The following is a 13693-nucleotide window of genomic DNA, read 5'->3' on the forward strand; positions in this document are numbered from 1 at the left end:
TAATCTTTCCACATTCATATAGCGAGTCTTTTTACTAAAGGTTTTGTCAAGTCGTTTTTGTTTTTTCGGTTTGGCAACCTATACTTGATTTTACAAAGCCCTTTTTGCATTTTAGAGTGTTTGTTTTGATTGCTTTCGTCTTTTTGTTTCCTTCAATCTCTTTCTTTCGGTCACGCCCTTGTTTTGAGCTATCTTGGGACTTAATCAAAGATGTGAATCAAAAGTTATTAAGGTTTAAGTGCACGTGTAATTGGATTTTAGAACCTTGATTGCATATTTTAAATATTAGACCTTATAATTTGATGTTATGTTACATTTTTTAAAATATGACTTAAAATCACTTTATAATATGTTTTAAAGTTATATAGTTGCACTTTTTAATCTTCTAAGTTATAACTTAAGTCATTTAAGTTATAAAGTGCACTTTTCAATCTAATTTGATGTTTATGTTGCACTTTATTGTTATAACTAAATCACTTAAGTGAAAATCTCACTTTTTTTAACACATAATTTTTGTATGTGTAACCCCAAAAAGTGAGATTCACTTGGGTGAATCAATTAAACATGCGCAAAAATAAAAACTCTAAGAATGTGCAAGTCATTTACACATGTAGTAGCACCTAAAAATCCTGATTTTGATTGCTTTTACTCACTCCAAGAGGTAAATGACACCTTTTTGAGTCAATTGCATATTGAAGATAACATATTTTTGAATATGCAATGTGTATTCGCTTCTAAAAGCCATGATTTGTCTTGCAAAACTACTTGTTTCTCATCAAAACAACTTGGCTGGGTGGTTTTGCATGTATTTTGAATATGTAAATGACAATGAAAACCCCGATTTGTTCATTTACATATAAATGAAATATGTAATCCACCTGAAAGAGTACGACCAACTCTAAACTTGGGTATTTATGCAATAAGGAACATGCAAATGGTTTTGAAAAGTGCGATTGGTATTTAGAAGGATAATATGCAACATGTAAAAGATTTCCAAAAGTGGGATCTGCACCTTACCTGCATTTTTAAATATGCATTCCAACTTGCAAACCACGATTTGCACTTTGCATGTGTTTTTAAAACATGTAGATGAGTCCAAATAGTGTGATTTGCAGGAATATGCAAATGTGTAATGTGTAATGTGTTTTGGAAACCACTTTTGTGCATCAAAGGAGTCATTTCCAATATGTAAATGGGCTGGAAAAGCCTGATTTTCACCAATCACATGCATTTGAAAACATGCATTTCAACATGCAAACCACGACTTGCTTTTCCAATGCGTGAAGAGGACCAAGAAGCCCAATGTTCACCAAGAATATGCATAAATAGTTCATTCTTTTGAATGTTTGAGTTTAATGTTTCCTTATTATATATGCATCATATTTTGAATATGCAATGCTCATTACAAACCCTGATTTTGTTTGGATGTTGAGTTTCATGCTCTTTCCCTGCATTTTGAAATATGCATTCACTCATTACAAACCTCGATTTTGGGTGTTTGAAGGGAAAACGTGATATGCATAAAGGCTGGAAAAGCCCAATTCATACTTAAACTCCCATTTTCAACATGCAAAGCACCATGAAAGGTGTGATTTTCTTGCGCATTTGGAGATAGAAGCTTGTTGTGTTTGCATTTGCTACTTTTTTTAGCATATGGATCTGCCTCCAAAAACCACAATCTACATTTATGAAAGCATTTCCAACCTGCAAACAAGTTGGAAAAGTGCAATTGGCACATTGAAGGAATATTTGCATCATTTCCCATATGCATTTGCACATGAAGAGTGTGATTTAGGGCTGGAATTAGAATTTTTCAAAGGCATTTGATCTACACATGCAAACACATTTACAAAACCTGATTTTGGAGGAGAGAGTTTCATTGTAACTTCTTCTTGCTCCAAGTTTTGCTCTTTGCTCTCCGAGTAAGTGTAAGATTTGGGTTTTGTTTGCATTTTTTGATCATTTTTTCTTATTTGATGCATTCTTTTTCTCTTTGCTTTCCATTTGTTTAGTTGCAATCCTAGATTTTTGTTCCAAGTTAATAAATAAGTATAAAAATTCTCATTCTTTGTAAATGCAAAGGTTCTTCGTCATAAAATGAATTTGCATGCAAGAGTGAAGTGCCGAAACTGATCAAGTTGAGTCAAAGGAAGAGGTATGCTCTTCATTTTTGTTTCTTGTTTTTGTATACACTTTGTGTGCTTGTTGATTTTTTGTTTTAGTTTGTTTGTGAAGAAAAGTTGGACTTTCTCCCAAAGAATGCAAGTGTCTTTCCATATTTCCAGCTCTCATATCCAATTCATTACCAAATTTGCTTGAGTCCACATTTCCCAAATATGTAATCGGACTTGTAAAACCTAATTACACATTTGCATAAGTTTAAAGTATTGAGTTTTTACCACATGCAAATGCATTCGTAAATCTCAATTTTGGGGAAAACCTTCATTTTTAAACATGAAATCTCCTATTCTCATGCTTTAAAACTACATCTACTTGCATTCTTAGACAAAGAGCCATATTTTGCCCATATGCAATCCACCTGGAAAAACCTGATTTTGGTCATTTTTGCCCAAAATAGAAGTTGTTCGTACCATTTCAGTCTAGCTAAGTGTTCAAAAAGTATCTAAATCATACTCAGACCACTTTGTTAAAGTATAGCTTAGTAGAAGTGAAGAATACTATATATATTCTAAGTATATGATTCTGTGGTTTGTACTATATATATATACTAATCACTGTTTTTATATTTACTAATCTATACTTACCTTGAGGGTTTCAATTGCTATGATTTAATATTGGTTAACTAACCAATCATTATCCTAAGAATCACGAACCTGTATGGCCACGACCCTACTTGGCCACATAGAGTCATGCCCATACGGGAACGTGACTCTCTACTTGCATATATTATAAGCAATCGCCAATGGAGAAAGACATCAATCAATTCGGCAATGATCTCCCTCCTTCAATGATTTTAGTGTGCATTCATAAACACCTTCAAGTCATACTAAATCAGTATTGTTAAAATCAGACATTATAAAGTTATCGGTCCTCAGTTATAATTGAATTCAGAATCGGTGAGCACTCATATTATATTGATAATATCATATCAGTATACTGCCAGGTATAATCAGAACAATAAAGGTAGATATTTATATCTCTTTATCAAAGATACTTCATTCTTTCACATTGTATCAGAGCCACCTTGTTAGAGAAATTCAGATTTATGATAACTTCTACATTAGAATCTATATAACCTTAATTCAGAATGCTAAATCATCACGTAAAGAGTAGTGATTGTACTAGGTGAAATGGAGTTAGAAGAATTAATAGAGGAAAATAAATCTATGCCAGAAATTGATCCAGACAAAACAACTTGGAAAAGACGCAACAACAAAGCCATGAAGATCATCATAGATTCAATTATAGATCACATTCTTCCATCCATAGCAAATATTAAGACAGTCTTTGAGATGTTCTCCACTATAAAGAATACTTTTGAAATTAATAACACAAGCAGATTGCTAATATTAAAGCAAGATCTACTATACATCAAGATGAATAATGGAGAAACTATTATGTCCTATTTCCTAAGAATCTCAGAAGTGAAAGATCAACTTGCGACTATTGGAAATCAAGTAGATGACAAAGAACTCAGCATTATAGCCCTAAAAGGACTACTACTATCTTGGGAGACATTTATTCGTGAACTAAGTTCTCGACCAGAACTTCCTAAGTTTGAGCTACTAAAAAATGAATGCACTCAAGAAGAGTCAAGATTAATTACGAGAGGAATCATTTTTAATCAAGAGGGAGAATTTCAAGCTCTTTAAATCAGTACCAATAATAAGGGAAAAAGAAAGGGAATTCATTAAAACAAGAAGGAATTCAACAAATCATACAAGAAAAGAGATTGGTCCAAAGTACAATGCTTCAAATGTGACAAATTCGGTCACACTCATAACATCTGTCCGGAACAAGACAAAATTCAAGCAGCCCTAGCGGAAGTTAAGTATGAAAAGGATGAAAATATTGCATTTTAAGTTTTTGAACAAAGAAATAAAGTGGATAAATTTAAAAGAGAATCCCAAAGTGAGGAATCAAAGGGAGAGTGATACATTTCCAAAGTTTGAATACATAAATGACATATGCAATGTTGTACTCAGACCTAAAGATAAATCAGTTATCTGTAAATTCATTTTTTCTCTTCAATAGAAGCATATTGAATCAGAGATATGGTATATCAAGATGTTCTCAAGTTGGTTTACATAAGTACAAATGAGCAAACAATGGGTATTCTTACCAAATCTCTTACCAAGGTTAAATTGGTATATTTCAAAGGTAATCTTGTTATGATCAAATTGTAATTGTTGAATATTGAACTTAAGTTTCAATTTTATATGTGTGTTAATGCTTGTAGTTGAATAGTTGCATCAGATATGTAATGAAAGATGATCTTTTAGAGATATATTCAGATGGTAATCATTGTAAGGTGACGATCTACAAATGATAGGCCTGTTATCATGATGAATAATGGCATTCATCCGGATACGTCAGAAGTCATTGATAGCAAATGTATTATGATCATTCTAAGTATTGATCCAGAAATGCTGGAGATCATAATACATGTTATGATAGTGTTCATAACATTGAGATTTTGGTTATTTGACAAGTTACTACATTTAGAGTGAGTCAGAGAATTTGCTTGGTGAATGAATATCATTAATGCTGATATTATTATATCTTTTAAGTCATTAAGATATCCTTGGTATTTCACTTCTCCCTCGCTAAGAGGGAGTGTTAAAGTATAGCTTCAGCAGAAGTGAAGAATACTGTATATATTCTAAGTATATGATTCTGTGGTTTGTACTCACACACACACATATTTGTACTAATCACTGTTTTCATATTTACTAATCTATACTTACCTTGAGGGTTTTGATTGCTATGATTTAATATTGGTTAACTAACCAATCGTTATCCTAAGAATCATGCACCTGTATGGCCATGACCCTATGTGGCCACGTAGAGTCATGTCCATATGGGAACGCGACTCTCTACTTGCATATGTTATAAGCAATTGCCGATGGAGAAAAACATCAATCAATTCGGCAATGATCTCCCTCCTTCAGCGATTTTAGTGTGCAGTCATAAACACCTTCAAGTCATACTAAATCAGTATTGTTAAAATCAGACATTATAAAGTTATCGGTCCTGAGTTACAATTGAATTCAGAATCGGTGAGCGCTCATATTATATTGATAATATCATATCAGTATACTGCCAGGTATAATCAGAACAATAAAGGTAGATATTTATATCTCTCTATCAAAGATCCTTCATTCTTTTACACACTTATACTCCATGGATCTATCATTATTGTCCAAATCGTGAAACCCTCATGGATTCAATCTCATTGGAATTTTCATGTTGCAGTGAACTCTTCAAGTCAAGATACGTCAGAATTTCTTCAAGTATAGAAACATCCTGTCAAAAAGATGCTTCGAAGTATTGCCAAGTTTAGACACTCTCAATGTTAAGACCTTTTGTTTAAATCCTTGATGAAACTTGTTAGGTGAATTCTTCTTTAGTAGCGAGTGCTGCATTAGACAAGTTGCAAATAGGCACATGTTCTCTATATAAGATTAAGATTTGGTTAACTTATTCTATATATTGAAGGATAAACTAAATGTGTAGTGACTATGGATTCACCCTTAAAGTAGAATAAATCAGTTCCTAAAGAAGCTCTACATTCTATATTTATGTTCCTGTTGGTGTTTCCTGTCTATGCAGTTTATGAATAATGAAGGATATCTTGTGAGCATTACCAGTCAAAATGATATTCAGGTAAAAATTTGTTTTCTAAAAATGTTTTATGGTAAATTCTTGATATTAAAAAACATCAACTCTTTTAATTAAAATTACAACTTTTTGCTTGCTTTTCATGTCCTACAGAAATTGTGACCTTTAAAACAGATTTCTGGTTTTACAACTTGTTTTACTGATGAAAGCCCATGAACTTCTACTTGACATTGGAAATATTAATCATAACAAAAAATTCTCTTATTTCTAATCTTAGTCTAGTTACTTGAGATGTCAGATTCATAGGTAATTTTGTTTAACATATATTCGGCAGATTTGTTTTGACATATTTTTAGCTTTATTTAATGTTGGTACATATGGTTGTTGTGTGGCAAAGTGCTGGAAGAAACAAAAACTGAATAAATGTAAGTCAGTTGAATGGCAGAAAATTCTTGTTTTGAAATATTTTAATAGAAGGGATACTCTTTAAATACATTTATTAATTCCTTATAATATGCCTGTATCATGGCAAGCGATGAAGGAAACTTAGAAGAAACCCTTATTACGTTTTCAGAAAATCTATGCGCATAGCCTATTCTCTCGTGAACATTTGGACAACAGTTTGCACAAATATAACGATTTCTGATTTTTCAAGTAATGACGAATACATAAAATTTTATGCTCGGTTTAAACTTTACACAGCATGAATCGGATTATATAAATAGAAATTGACTTGTATCTATGAATCATTCCGTAATCTGCTGTATCATTACAATATTCAAATATACAGACTCTGACCTTTATAGCAGAATGTTGATGATCCAGGTGGATCTTGAAGACCTCAAAAATTCAGCCCACTCAAAATCTCCCAAAATTGATATCAATGCATAGAGCATGGTGAAACGTTCCTGACACAATTTGAAGTGTGTCAAAATGAGTCTATTTGCTCGAGATATGCTTGGTCAAAGTTTGGATCAAACTAGTGAACCAGGGGTTGACCAAAATGGTGAAATTTGACCATCTTGAAAGTGGTCAACAATGGATTTCAAATTAAAGAGCTTGTCAAGAGCTTTCCAACGGCGTTCGTTTCGCCAAAAACGGAGCTCGCATGTGGAATATATGCTCGTTTGAAGATCATGAAGAGATTAAGTCCAAATGATGACGTCAGCATGACATCAGCGGATACACTCAGCAGCTGGATACAATGGACCAGTAATAATTTGACACATGTCAGGATGTGAACAAACATAGAAGTGCCATGTGGCCTAGATATAATTGGTTGGTTTAAATCCTAACGACATATAGTTGTGATGTTCGAACTTTGAACCTCACGACTCCTATTTTCCCTCCTTGCCATTGAGCCATGCGTAAATCTTGGAGATTTACTTTGGTTATATGTGATTTATTGTATCAAATCGCATGGTAAATTCCTATAAAATAGGGACCGATGGTTTAAACACCTAAACTACCAATTGCATGGTATGGTCAACAACTTCAATGCCCTCGAACTTCAAGGATATGAGTGTGAGTTGTTAATAGATGGTTTTTAAAAAATGATTTAGTCTATTAATGAGTGTCATATTTTAAGGCAAGGGCTTATTTTAGTGAATAGGGTAGTAATTTGGTTATAAGCCAAATATGGGAAAATAATTGTATAAAAGGGGATTTATTTTTTTGAGAAGACAATGAATCCTGGAAGAGGATTTTGATAAGTCTTTGTAATTCTCGAAAGGAGAATTTGGGAGAGAATGCTCTAGAGAATTAAGTGGTCTCATAATATGAGATAAAATCTTAGAATTTTCTTGAGAGTATTTTTGATGACATTATGTCATTTTTGTAAAGGCTTAATGCCCATTGAGAGAGAGTTGCAGTTTTATTGGTTAGCATTGTAAAAAGTGGCGAAGGAGCTAGGCATGGACATGTTGCTAGCAAGTCCCTGTCATCGCAGTGTTGAAGCGAGTATCAGATTGTAACTCCATGGAAGACCATGGTGATGTATGAGTTTTGCATCATAATAATTGCATCGATCTTGCAAGTTTGCATATCCGGAGACGTAGCTAGAGTCTGGTGAACTTCGAAATCAAATCCTTTGTCTCTTGTTCTTTCTGATACATATTTTTGTCCACTTTATTTTATGTGTTTTTAAGTATTATTTGCTCAGTTCACAAGCAACATTAGTTACGATCTTTAATTTAAATCTGTATCCTAGTGAATCTTAAAATTGTAAGTGATTCATAACAAAGAGTTTACACAGTTGAACACTTAGAATAGTCTTTAATGCTTGTAAATACCTCTGAACCACCACAAAATTAATGAGGGTCTGTGCCTTAGTTGTGCCTGCTACTATGCCTTATGCCAATGTCTCCATACATCTATGAACATCCCTCGAAACCTCCACACCCATCGATTTCTACCAGAAATCAGTTGTCCATCGCAATCGTCCTCAAATTGTCTTCATATTTAGCATCCGGCAAGGATTCCAATAATGCCCAACAAGGTTTTGATGTAACACTAAGGAACTGATTTATGCACCCAGTAGTATACATTCTAATGCCAATATACAAGTTTAAGTGGTCAACAAAAGGTATACATCGCTCTGATACCACAAATATTACTAGTTTCTATTGTTTAGTTTATTCTATTTTCCTCTGGTGAAACCCTTGTGGTTCAGTGGGATTGAACTTGGTTAATCTCAGTCTTCTTGAGGACAAAATCTCTCTTGGAAAAGAACAGTTTTGGTGGTGAGATATTTCCTTTAGTTGGTTGAAGTAGAAATAGCTCATGTTTATTACTTGAATTCATTGGTTGAAAGTCATAGAAATTTGAAGAGTTTTGTTGCAAGACAAATTCTAGAGTTGAAGATTTTGTGTGGTGTTTGCCTGTAGAGTTTGGATGACATTCTTATTTATTGTCTTTCTGGGCAAAACTAAAGAAGATATTGACAAATGCCATTCTTGGTGGAGGTTGTGGAATGTTGAATATTAGGCTCGAGGGCCTCATTAAAGGGCCTCATTATTATTCATTTAACTAGATAAATTTATATACTAATTAAGATGATAGAATACTGTAACTATAAATAAATAAAAATATATAATTAATTTGATAAGAGTCCATTTAAGCTTTATTTATATCAGTTTTACGGGACTTGGACTCGCCTCTGACTTGGAAAGGTCAAAATCCGACTCGGACTCGGCGACCGGACTCGGAAAATTGAAAAACTCATGAAATCCAAAGATTTTTAAGGATTTTAAGATTGTTTCTTGCATCTTTTAGTCAATTAACATCAAATACACAATAATTGATATAAATAGAACCTACTTAATACACATACACAATTTTGCATAGATCACATAAGTATAAAAGCGAATTTTTGAAGGAAAAAAACTAAATAACCACAATATAAAGTTATAAACTATAAAGTAATAAACATAGTGTCACTCCAATATCAAAGACTCAAATGTCTACAACATTCATGGATTACAAAATCCATGGTATCAAATTCAAAGGTTCAAAACATATATCAAAATAACAACTAGAGCCATCCTCTATGTCCTCCTACGAGTGCGCCTAAGATAAGTCATGGAAGACTCTAGAGCCATCCTCTCTGCCTGTGTTTGAGGCTGACCCTGAACCTCCTCCTCATCCTCATCATCATCATCCTCCTCACGCACATAATCCTCGTCATCAGCCTCGGATCCATCACTCCTAGCCTCAGGGTCCACTCTGTCTCCTCGTGCTCTAGCCTCCTCAACTGCCATCGCTACTGCCTCAGCCTCTCGATTCACCTGATCTACCCACTCCACATCTTCATCACTGAAGACAGGATCATCCACCTCTGTGTTCCACTGTGCATGAGGATCAACATTCTCTAATACAATCGGAGTTGTATCGGTGCCAAGGATCTGTCTATGGCGAAGGCGAAAGTTGTAGTGAACAAAGACAAGATCATTTAATTTTTGCACTGCCAACCTATTGCGCTTCTTTGAGTGTATGTGCTCAAAAAGACTCCAATTACGTTCGTATCCTGATGCTCTAGATGGCTGGCTCAAGATGCGAATCGCAATCCTCTGTAAATTTGGCACCTTTGTGCCAAACATCTCCCACCATGCATCTGAAACAAGAAATTTTTGAATCATATCAATAACTTTGAATTTATCAAATTAAGATGGTAATAGAATTACTATTAGAAATTAGGATGTAGAAATTAGAATCAAAGATTTTTAGTGTTTACCAGGCATCAATGCTGTCCTATTTCTTTTGCACAACTCTCGTGCAAATAAGTCCCCTTGAGCTTTCTTAAATAGCTCAATCTCACGGACTATATCTGTGCTAACTGCTGAATTAGGTGACATTCTCTCTATAACATCGTAGAGGCCGCTCCACACCTCATCATCAGCCTTGAAATGTGGGCTGAACTGGTATGCTGGATTAAGGAAGTAGGCCGCTGCATGTATAGGCCTGTGAAGTAGATTGTGCCATCGTCTATCAATGACATCCCATATAGGCCCATACCTATCTCGATTCCCTGCAAAAAAAGTGCGAATGGCCTCCTTCACCCTATCCATGCCCTCATAAATGTAGCCCATTGAGGGCTTCTCTCCATCAGTTGTTCGTAGGAGAACAATAAGCGGCTTTACAAACTGCAATCATTATGAAAGTTGGAAAAGAAATAATCAGTTTTAAGTTTTTTCTTTAAAAAATGAACAATAATTTATAACATAATTTCATAAACAAAATAAAGTTGAAATGAGGACAAAAAGGAAAATTACCTTCACAATATCAGCAATAGGTGTCCAAAAAGAGGGCTCGTCAAAAATATGATCAGCTGCAGCAATCCCTGCAGTGGTCTTTGCATATGAGGATGCAAGCCACTCCTCACTAACAAACATACGTCTCAAACCTCCCTTTGAATCAAGCAAGGATTTCAATGTGAGGAAGTTGGTTGCAAATCTAGTGGCCCCTGGACGAGACAACTCCCTTTGCTCATTGTGTCTCCTCATGAGGTTGAGGACCCATATATGATTATATATGAATTTGCATACACTCCTTCCTCGCTCTATAACTATTTTGATCCAAGGGAGTTTACCAAGATCCTCTAACATGAGGTCGATGCAATGAGCGGCACAAGGGGTCCAAAATAGGTGAGGGTGTCTCTCCATAAGAAGCTTTCCTGCAGCAACATAATTTGCTGCATTATCAGTAACTATTTGCACCACATTCTCCTCGCCTACATCCTTTATCACTTCATCCATTATCCAACAAAGATATTCAGCATTCTTTGTTTTTCCCGAGGCATCAATGGATTTCAAAAAAATCGTGGCACCTAAAGAAAAAGAAACAAATTAGTACAATGATTAATGATGAATCATAATTTATAAATTCAAAATTTATAAACTTAATCACTTAAGTACAAGTTCTACTTCTAAATTTTTAATGTCTAAGACTCTAAGTACAATTACAGTTTACCTGATGAAGAAACAAGAAAGTTGAGGAGTGTTCTACTCCTTCTATCAGTCCAACCATCAGTCATGATGGTGCAACCTTTTTTCTTCCACACCTCGCGCTGCTCCGTGATTTCAACTTGTACATCAGCCACCCTTTGGTTCAAAATAGGGCCTCCTAGCTCTTTAGCACTAGGGGCTTTGAACCCCGGACCACAAACAGCAACAGCATCGATTCCAATTTGCCAATAAGGGGACCTAAAACAAATAGAATAAAATTTCAAGTTAAACAAATTAGTATATTATAAATAAATTTGAAAACAAAATACAAATTAAAATAAACAAAATAAACATATTATTGAAAGCTGAAACTTGTAACTTTGAAAGCCAGAGAAGACTTAAATTTAAATTTACATAAATAATTACCTTACTGCATTGAATGAAATGTTGTTGTAGATGAAGAAGTCCCCAAGTGCCAATTTTGCATAATCATGTTTATCCTTGTTCCAACTCATGCCCTCAAGCGATGGCTGTGAACCTGGAGCCGTGCATGGAGCAAACATAGAATCAAGTGTCGATTTTTGCTTACGAATGCGAACCCCAATGCTCACACTCGTAGAAGCAGTGGTATCCATAAGTGGAGCAGTGGATAATGGAGAGCGAAAACTAGAAGACCCCTGTTGGGCTCTTTTCGCTCTCCGGTTAGTTCTGCCATTTCTTCATGTTGCTTCTTTTTCAATTATTTTTGCTCCATTTTTTCCTCTAGAAGAGTTTGGATGTCTCGCATAACATCTTGGGGTACATCTTTGCATTTTTTAGCATCACGTCTAGGTATACGTGCTAGGTGATACTTCAATCTATTTATTCCTCCCCCATTATATACCACACCACAATGCCAACATGTAACAACTCCCTTTTTGTGCCCCGGGATGGCATGTTTCCAAGCCCTATCCCTTGCTATTGCACTTGGGTCTGCATTAGGGTTAAATGGAGGCCTATTTCCACTTCCCTCACCTTGTTGTTGAGACATTATATCAAATTTCAATAAGTTACTGTTCGCTGTCAGCCTGCTGCAATATGAATGTAAACAAAATGAGAAGTAAAAAAATAGTAGACTAGTAGTAGAGAGTAGAGACCAAACAAATTTAAACAAAATGAGAAGTGAAAATACTTAAAAAATATGAATGTAAAAGTTTAAAACACAGTATAAAACACCACAAAGAAATGCAACAACAACTTGTAGCTTACCTCTTCAAATTTGCACAAACAATGGAAATGCAAGTTTGTAGAAACCTCCTCCAAATGCTCCCTCAAGCTCCTCTCAATGCTTTAATGCAAGCTAGAAAGATGCACAAACCATTAGCAATCAATACGGGAGACCAAACCGGTTTGTTGATTTCTCTCTTAAAACCCCAATATTCTTCTCTAACTCTTTCCTCTCTCTTGTGAGCACAAGCAAATGGTGGAATGACCTTTTTAGGTCAATAACATGTTATACAAACCAAAAAAATCCAATTAAACAAAGCATTTTATGTTTTTTTTGCCTTTTTACTTGTTACCTGCCGGTGAGAGTCTTGGCATCGGGACTTGCCAAGTTAGGCGAGTCCATGGACTCGCCGAGTCAGGCAGGACTCGGACATGACTTGGCAGAGTCCGAGTCAAGAGGCAGTCTGCCTCGGAAAGGTGGACTCTGCCTCTGACTCGCCGAGTCCCGTTACACTGATTTATATGCATACATATAAATAATATAAATGATAAGTAAACAAAATGTATGATCCAATATTATTATGAAAAATGTAATATTAAGAATGTAATATTAAGTTGAAGGCAAATGAATTGAGTGTACTCAATGGTCAAAGCTTAATTAAAATATTTTATTCTAGCATCTAATCACAGTATATGAACTTGTGAGAGGACACAACCTTTCAAACACGTCTCATTCCAAGACATAACAATACATAAGTTTAGGAATAGTCTAGAGAGGGGATATGGTGAACTATACAAAAAAAAAGACAGGAATAGAATGAAACCAGTCAGCACCCATTCAGGAAAGGAGAACATCGTTAATATGCCCATTGAGCAGAAGAATCGATATTCAGTAAGAACAATGATTTAAGAACGAGCAATCCCAATTGAAAGAAACACAAACACAAATAACATCGTGGATCAAGGAAATTCATATCAAGCAGATAAGGAGAGAATCGATTAGGGATAAGGAGGATCAAAGGGTTATGGCAGACCAATTGAACTACATCAGAGAAATATACATAACCGACAGATTGCAGAAATACACAACATAAGAAAAATTATATTCAATATATTATCGATCAAATTCTTGGCAATCAGCGGACCATCTAAAGAGAAATCAGTAGTCTCCATTGGTAGTCAGTGAACCTCAAACTCACTCATCGGAGAAATTACAGTTTAGCAACTAGCAGCATTATGATTAC

At 34.9% G+C, this 13693-nt stretch overlaps 2 protein-coding genes across 5 annotated transcripts in view; one reads left to right on the top strand and one right to left on the bottom strand.

Moving 5' to 3' along the window:
• The window catches only part of LOC149573053 (transducin family protein / WD-40 repeat family protein), a 253406-nt gene that overhangs the window by 67595 nt on the left and 172118 nt on the right, over window positions 1–13693 (top strand). For all 4 annotated transcript variants that reach the window (XM_089814223.1, XM_089814224.1, XM_089814225.1 and 1 more), the window contains one exon: window positions 5794–5847. In XM_089814223.1, coding sequence (XP_089670349.1) covers window positions 5794–5847 — 54 coding nt within the window. The remainder of the gene's footprint in view (window positions 1–5793; window positions 5848–13693) is intronic.
• Window positions 9348–12852, bottom strand: LOC149573054 (uncharacterized). The gene is made up of 5 exons (XM_089812304.1): window positions 12803–12852; window positions 11323–11501; window positions 10572–11125; window positions 10034–10442; window positions 9348–9913 (listed from the first exon to the last, which is right to left on the bottom strand). Exons 1-5 carry the CDS (start codon window positions 12850–12852, stop codon window positions 9348–9350), a joined length of 1758 nt encoding a protein of 585 aa, XP_089668430.1.

The sequence above is a fragment of the Cupressus sempervirens genome, chromosome 2 (assembly GCF_028749045.1).
Source record: "Cupressus sempervirens isolate cs-2001-9-10 chromosome 2, ASM2874904v1, whole genome shotgun sequence".
Lineage (NCBI taxonomy): Eukaryota > Viridiplantae > Streptophyta > Pinopsida > Cupressales > Cupressaceae > Cupressus > Cupressus sempervirens.